The 8,803-nt window shown below is 35.5% G+C and overlaps 1 protein-coding gene across 1 annotated transcript; it reads left to right on the plus strand.

The window, feature by feature from the left end:
* Positions 1–2,815: 2,815 nt before the first annotated feature.
* On the plus strand, positions 2,816–8,175 carry PAGE3 (PAGE family member 3). Its single transcript, XM_007991836.3, has 4 exons — positions 2,816–2,953; positions 3,414–3,522; positions 5,924–6,043; positions 8,039–8,175. The coding sequence occupies exons 1-4, from the start codon at positions 2,870–2,872 to the stop codon at positions 8,059–8,061; spliced, it is 336 nt and encodes a 111-aa protein (XP_007990027.1). The 5' UTR covers positions 2,816–2,869; the 3' UTR covers positions 8,062–8,175.
* The last annotated feature ends 628 nt before the right edge of the window (positions 8,176–8,803 follow it).

Raw genomic sequence — 8,803 nt, forward strand, 5'->3', positions numbered from 1 at the left:
GAAAGATGTTACCGGACCCCACCACTTACCCAAAGTTAGCCTTTTGGTTGGGGGTGTCTGCAGTATAATCACTTCCGTGGTCGTCAGAGAGATGTTACAAGACCCCAACACTTACCCAAAGGTCAGCATTGGGTCAGGGTTTCTGCACTATAGTCCCTTCTGTGGTCGCCAGAAATATGTCACAGGAAAGGGATCCTGACCCCATGTCCCAAGAGAGGGTTCTTGGATCTCACTCAAGAAAGAATTCAGGGTGAGTCTGCAGTGCAAAGTGAAAGCAAGTTTATTAAGAAAGTAAAGGAATAAAATAATGGCTACTCCACAGACAGAGCAGCTGCACTTGTCTGATTAGTGGTTGTACTCATGTATATATGTTTCTGCTGTTTCTGCACTTGTCTGATTCTGCCTAAAAACTTTCTCTTTATTTTAGAAGATCAGTTTATCAATTTCTCCGAAAAGAACACCCTCTGGGATTTTGATTGGAATTGCTTTGAATCTATAGCTCAGTTTGGGGAAACTGTATCTTAAGCATATTGACTCTTTTGATTCACGAACAAGATATATCTCTTAATTTTATTTCAGTCTTAAATTTTCTCTCAGCCATCTTTTGTACTTTTCAATGTGTTATAGGTCTTGAACTTCCTTATTCAGATTCTTCCCTTTGCAGTTAATATTCTTCAATACTATAATACATACCATTAAAAATGCCAATCCAAGTTTGTATTGATGATACACAGAAATACAATTAAATTTTTATATTGATTTTTAATTCTGCAACTCACTTATTGTTTCTAGTAACTGTTTTATAGAGTCTGTCAGATTTTCCACGTGAAAGATTATGTTATCTATGAATCATACAGTTTTACTTCCTCCTTTTCAATCTGAATGCCTTTTATTTCATTTCTTGTCTCATTGCACTAACTAGATTCACCAGGACAGTGCTGAAGAGAAGTGAGTAGGACTGATATCCTGGCCTTTTTCCTTATCCGTGTGTGTGTGTGTATTTTATATATATATAAAATTGTGTGAAAAATTGATTCACACAATTGTGAAGGCTGAGTCCCACAGTCTGCCATTTACAAGCAAGAAGGAAACCAGAAACCAGTGATGTACTTCAATCCAGATCCAAAAGCCTGAGAACTAGGGAAGCAGATGGTGTAAATCCCAGTTTGAGGGCAGGAGATGTGGACTGAACATAAATATATGTGTGTAAACATGTATGTTTGTACGTGTGTGTGTACGCTATGTGTATATATCCTAAATGCAGTTCTGATAGTTTCTATTTTATTTTATTGTGTTTCTTTAAAATGCTGTTCTTGCTCATTACATTAAAGATGTAAATTACATTTCATCAACAACTATGTATTTTGTGGTAACCCTAGTGGCCCATATCAAATATGTCCTTTTTGTCTAAAAAACAATGCATTTTTAAAGGTACACATTAAACTTCAGATAACAGTGTTTGTTTTACAAAAGGTAAGAGTTAATTAATACAAATTAGACCTCAGGAAAAAGGATCAACAGTTACAGGTGCCCTCTTGGTCATTTGCCATCCTGTGTAAGGCTGTTCTTGGGCTGGGGCTGGGGTGCAGTTAAATGTCATGTATTTATGATCCCTCTTCCCTCTATTTATGAGGGAAGTATGAGAGTTGTATTGGGTATGATAGTTAATTTGACCTCGAGCCTCAAGGACCCTTACTTAAGACGTCAAAAAGTTTAGGAAGGAAAAGTAAAAGAGCTGTGCAAGCCCCTTTCAATACTCAAGAGCTCTTGTGGCTCCCAGTCAACAGAGGCAGGAAAGCCTCAGTCTACGTAACACAAGCTGCATCCGTAGGCATGTCCGTTGCTGGGTGTGTCCATTATTGCGCATGTGCCTTGCTGTCTGCCGTCTGCGCTCAGAGCTGTGCCCTGGGAGGTGGTCCTCCTGTCCTCTTCATTCTTTCTCACTGACTGGGACTCAGCTGGTAGGTCCGCAGATCAGTCCTCCTGGGAATTTAGTTGTGAGTGAATGTAAGGGGGCGCCAGCGGGCTTTGGACAGGTCCTGCGGCACAGAAGCCACAGTCTGTGGCTTCTGAGGGAAAAGGGCCTCGCGGTCGACGTCCGGCTCCTCCCAGGTCGCTACGCCGCATGGGCCTTTGTCGTCGTGGCTGGGCTAGGAAGAGGGAGGAACGTGGGTCGAAGAGGGGAGGAATCATGTGAAGATGGGGCGAGTGCTGGGCATGCTGTTGGAGGTATCTGAGTGCCGAAACGCCTGGAACTCTCCGAGGGAGGGCAGATTCCCCAGTTCTCACCTGGGCAGTGGCCGGGCGAGGTGGGCAGTAAGGAAGGGGCCTGGAAACTAGGAACACTGCCGCCTGATAACCGCGGCCCCGAGGTCTGCAGAGTGCCCCACGGCGGTAGAGAGTGAGGAGCACGCCCTTCACTCTGCTTCGTAACTTCACACCTCTGCCAATGATGTCTCGGGAAGGAATGGGAGAGTCTGTGCGTTCCAACTTAACTTGATTTTAGGGGGGAAATGGGCCTAGTAAATGAGAGTGGGGCAAAAGGTAGTCACTCTGGTTCCAATTCTCCACCTGTATTTTCCTAGATGTCTTCATGATGGAGAGTCTAATTGTAAAACCGAAACTCACAGAGAAGTCCTCTGTCTTGCCGTGAGCCTTGCCTGCTACCAGAGCCATAACATTAATGACTTTGCAAGCAGCCATATTTGGCTAAATTAGATGATACCTGAAAAATTTTGAAAATATCTTAAAATTAAGTCCCAGGGTAATTGTGAGCTTGCATGCTTTCCAATTTAGCCATGGAAGTGGTCAAATGATACACTCTTACGTACATTTTCTGAATCACAGTATGCCACTTTCAGAGTGAAACATGAGTGCACATCAAAGAACAAGATCCAGATCTAGAGAAAGGAGAGATGATCAAGACTCTAATCATCCAATAGGGGCTGTGGTTGTGAGTATTTTGACATTTGATATTTTCTATTAGAAACTTATTTTTGTGAAAATGTTGTTGAACTAATATTGATATATTAATAAGGTTTTCCATGCTTATAAATGGTAATAATTGAATCTCGTGAAGTAAACATAGATTTGGATGTTTGCATTCTAATGTTGCCTGGATGGTTATGTTTTTATATTCCCCAGAAATATTCTCAATGGCTTCCTTCTCCTGCTTATTCATAACACATTGTATACATCCATTCCAGCGTGGATTAAAATAGCTTCCCAAGTTTTTAAGGGTAACTCTTTTCTTGTAGTAACTATTAAGAATAAGTATATAGAATTGTGTAGGATAAAAAATGTCTTTAGGCTTATTTATGGTAAGATATATTTGTATATTGAGTATATGTATGCTATTAACATGCATTATTAATAACAGAGCTTTTTATTTGCACATGCACTCATATTCCTAGGCCCAGGAGCCACCCAATGATGACCAACTTCAACAACAGGAACCACCAATTGAAAGTCATGATTATACACCTGGTCAAGAGAGAGACGAGGGAGCACTGGAGTTCCAAGGTGAAGGGTGGGAAAGAAAGAATGCCTATGAATGGAGGAGGTGTATGTATATATCATGTATTATGATATGGAAGTAAAAGGAGGGAAAAAAGCAATAGAAAGAGATCTCAAACATTGCCTGAAAATTGGCTGGAAAAGTGAAGAAGGCATAGTTTGCAGCCGGGGGCAGTCCCTTAGTATAATGCATTCGACCTTCAAGACTTACTTGTTATGCTTGCCAGAGCGCTTCATTAGCAAATCCAGGGAAACTATGTTTAATTTTCATCAGAATTGTATACTATTTCACTAGTTAAATTTGATCTTAGAATACTGTCTGTCCTTTTTAGTAATTATATTAAAAGTTTAAGCAACTTGTAATAGCATGTGTAGAGTGTTAAGGCATTATATATATATATTATAGATCACATATATGAATATATATATCATATATATATCTCATATCCACACTAATTCACACCTTGGATTAAACTAGCTTGCATCGAGATATAAATCTATACATGATATGTGATATACACATCTCATATGTATATCATATATAACACCTTGGGTTAAACTAGCTTGCATAGAAATATAAATCCCATTTGATAAGTAAGAAAACTGAGACTCAGAGATTGTGTCTTACCAAAGGGCACTTCACTGGTGGAGAAATAATTTGTATTTTATTCCAAAGTATGTATGCTTCTTACCATCTAGGTTGCTGTAAGAAAAAGTGAATGATTTTGCTCAAACTGTTTAATACTAAAATGTCTATACTGTGAGATAGCTTAGTACTGGCATAGGAATAGACCCAATTCAGTGGAACAGAATGTGATTCCAGAGAATGACTCAATGAATGATAGCCACTGTTTACTTTGATTGAAATTTGTGTATGGAAAGTTTAGTTAATAGCTGAACAATTCAGGATATTGGCATATAGGTAGCTGGTTCAGTATAATTTTTAAGTGGCTTTTAAAAGGTGGTTAAATCCTCTTATGGCTAGAAACATCAAAAGGTTAAGTACCTACAATTATCATGAAACAGTTCTTCCAGGTATGGCATTTTGGAGCAAAATGTTTACATAGCTCAAGCTGTAGATTATTTTAGCAATTCACTGTTGAAAGAGTCCTAGAATTATGATGACAATAGTAAGTTTCTTGTTACCTCCACAGGTTATGGGTGTCATGACTATAAAATATGTCATATGCTTACAAATCCATTCAGCTAATTCTTCATAAAATTATAATTTAAATGTAATTTAAATCTTATCCATGGTATAAATTTCTGATTTCCTGGAAAACTGATGTTTATTCCCTGATTGCACTGTGGTAAAATATAAGGACAGCACATTTTGTGCTTTGTTCTTACAATGTCATTTAAAATGGAGGTTTTTGTAATGCAGGAAAACAAATATATGAAGTCCAATCCATCCACAGCCATACCACCCTGAATCCACTCAATCTTGTCTGAAGTCCAATCCTAGTTGTTGTTAATGTTGTCAAAACTAACTCTTGTCTTCCTGAACTCCAACACAGTTGTCATTTATTCTTTTTTATTTTTAATTTATGTTTTGAAAAAATATAAAATTTACAGAAAAGTTGCAAGACTATTATAATTAGCTCATATGCTTTTCACCTAGATTAACTAATGTTTACAGCTTTGCCACATTGATTTCATACCCACTATTCTCTTATATAGCCATATTCTCTTGGATAACCCCTGTATTTTTATTACATTTGGGGAATTCAACAATGAAAAATGCAGTTGTTTAATATATAGCTTGTATTCAAATTTCCCCAGCTGTCCCAATAATTTCCCTTATAGTTTTTTTTTTCTGATTCCAAGATCATGCATTACATATAGTTTTCAATCCTATTTAATCTCTTTTAATCTGGACCAGTTCTTCACTCTTTCTTCGTCTTTCAGGGCACTGGTATTTTTTAAGAGAATGGACCAGTTGCTTTGCAGAGTGTTCACCAGTATGGGCTGTATTTTTAAATACTTTTTTTTTCCCTCAACATTTATTCACAGTGACTCATGCCATGCAATATGTAGGCTTTAGGGATGTAAATATAATGAGAGAGATGATTTCAGCCTTGAGCTCATAATCTAGTTAGACAGACTCAAATGAATCACTAACTTAAAATGATAAGTACAATAACGTATACCTACAGAGGGTTCAACTAAGCTGTCTGGGGCAGTTGTGGGAAAAGAAAAGGGTGATAACATTTGGAGAACTTTGTTTTCTTTTTCTGATAAGACTCCTGAAATAATGTTCTTGAAATTCTTATGCATTGCATGTATTACCACACTAGCCTGTAGGCTTTTATTTCTTAACATTGAGGGAGTGAATATTATCATTCTTTTATTTATATTTTACGTTTTACAACTTAAATTGGTAACCTTTTTTATTTTTACGTGCTAGACCTGGCAGCCTATCTCTGGGAACTGACTCGGTCAAAGACTGGGGGTGAACGTGGAGATGGTCCTAATGTCAAGGGAGAATTTCTGCCAAATCTCGAGCCTGTTAAAATACCAGAAGCAGGTAAGTTATTCATTGAAAATGCAAATTATGGGGTTTCTGTTTTCAAAAATACTATACATTTTATAATACAGAGGTACCACTACTGCTAATATAATTTAACAGAGTTCGTATATAAAGATTCTTTGAAAGATAGTTCAGTCCCCAAAAGCCTGACTTATAAACAAACAGAATCATAGATTCTACCACATTGGGTCAAAGTCACATTCAATTATAAAATGTGAAGGTACTTTCTTACTTTTTAGTATAAGTTCCTAAACCAACAGCTAATAATATCAGATACTTTTATAAAGGTCTGCTTTTAATAAATACCTAATGAATTTGTAACAGATATTCATTGTATGAAACATGCTGAGGCAATTAAGTAGGCTTTAGTCCAAGCTCTAACAAAATTTCACTGACTTTGGGCAAATTCCTTATCTTCTAAACCCATATTTGCTCTTACAAAAATGGGTCAAAATCAAATATATTAAAATTTGAGTAATCAACTTAAGTATGTTTTATACATTTTTTCCCCAAACTTCTAGGCATTAATTATATGAGCTTCTGAATTTAATATAAACACTTAGTGTTTAGGGAAAAAATTATCTTGCATTAGTCTACTGCTTTTGCTCTACATTCCTGATCCATTCCATTAGAATATTTAGATTAAAAGTATTTTTCGGGCTATGTTCAGGAACCTATTGAACATATACTCGTAAGAAGATCATTGCCTTAAATACATATGTTATTAAAAGATAAAAATATAAAATTATATGAGCATTCAATATAAAAAAATAAGAAACAGGCATAAAATAAACATAAGGGAAAAAATATATACTTAATAAAAGATAGGTATAAGTCATTAAGGGAAATAATTCAACCAGTAAATAAAAGAGATTTTCAACATATCTATGAATAGAGGATCCCCTAGTTTGCATAATCTTGAAGAAAATGGACAAAGCCCAAGTACACACAATAAAAAATAGGAACAAGACAGGACAGATATTGAATGTGTAATATAATTAAAAGTGGATGCATTCTTGAGCTCTAAACAATTTTCACAATTTGATGCAATGTTTGATATGCTAGCAAAACATAAAATTATTTACTATACCACAGTAGTACTGAATATTTAAACATGGTAACATGGATGAACTTTTAAAACTTGCCAGAATTTTCCATCTAAATTATTTATCATTTAAAAACAACAACAAAAAATAAGCTATTGTTTGTTTATTTGTATTTGGCTTTTCTAGATTCCTCAGTCTCTTCTCTTTCTCTCTCTCCTCTCCCCCTCCTTCTGCTCCCCCTTTTGCCAAATTGTGAGAATCACTACTATTTCTTTTCAACACTTCATCTATAATGATAATGGTTTGCAGCCAGTGTGACGATATAATTTATTGGACAAACTGGAATATTTTTAAATGTGCAAAGAGGCATTATTGATAATTATACTAGAACCACAGGTGAAAACAGGGACAAATGGTTAACCTACTTAAAACAACCATATAAGGAGTAAACTAATCAAAAACATTTTAGCGTTTTCCCACAACAGAAACAAAACAAATATAATACTAGCCTTTCTATTTATGTCACTTAAGCACTTTCAAATGTAGCATTACTGTTTGAGCTATCCTATATTCAAAACATTATTTCAAATTTCTTTTGTTTCCTAAGTTTTATGTTTATGTTTGGCTAGTTGGATTTTTTTCTAAAATTACACGCAGTTTTTAGTTTCTAGTTAAAACTTTCTTTAAATAGGTTCATTTGATCAAATCATTTTGAACTCAAACTCTTTCTCATACACTAGAAAAATGAGTGAGATTTTAAAATATTGTTAATACACCTGAAAGCCTATCTTCGAAGTCTCTATAGAGGTTTAACTGGATATAAGCCAGAGGGTTACCTTGTTATAGTTCATTTCATAAAACCAAAACTATGTCTTTTTTCAACCCGTAGTGTCATCAAAAAAAGTTCTGCTAAAAAATACTCTCAACTGTTATGTTTATCTTATAGGTGAAGGGCCACCATCGGTTTAAACGAAGACAAGCTGAAACCATACATGCAGTCTTTACGTTGGAAACTTGACTATTGAAATTCTCTCAATAAAGTTTCACAATTGTCTGCAAAGAAGTCTTGTGCAGCTTATGTTAAACTAGGAATAATTAGGTGTTTCATGCTTGTTTTTTTGAAAATTTATATTCTGTTTCAGCTGGTGTATAGAGATATAATTTTACGTATTGATTTTTCTCTCCAGAAACCTTGCTAAATATGCTTATTAATTCCAAAAGTTTGTCTCTAGGTCTTTTTGATTGTCAACATATACAATCATACCATCTGTGAGTAATAATACTTTTCAGTCTGCCTTTTAAAGTATTTTACTCTTTATTTCCTTAATTCATTTTATGGCATTGGACAGACCCATCCAGTACAATGTGGAATTGAACTGGTGATAGTGGACACTCTCATCTTATTCCTGATAAGAAATGGAAAATATTCAACATTTTACCATGATTTGGTGTAGATTTTATCTGTAGATGTGCTTTATCAGAAGTTCCTTCTACTTCTAGTTTCCTGAGAGTATTCCTCTTGGATATATGTTGACTTTCCCCAAAGAGTTGTACTTCATCGTCTGTGATTATCATAGGATTTGTTCCTCTATTAATTTATTACTGTGGTGAATACACTAAGTACATTTAACTAACTTTGCATTTGTAGGGTAAACACAATTGGTTCTTGAAATGTTATCCTTTTTCAATAATCTATGTCCTAACATTTTAT

This window comes from Chlorocebus sabaeus, chromosome X (assembly GCF_047675955.1).
Source record: "Chlorocebus sabaeus isolate Y175 chromosome X, mChlSab1.0.hap1, whole genome shotgun sequence".
In the NCBI taxonomy this organism is placed as follows: Eukaryota; Metazoa; Chordata; class Mammalia; order Primates; family Cercopithecidae; genus Chlorocebus; species Chlorocebus sabaeus.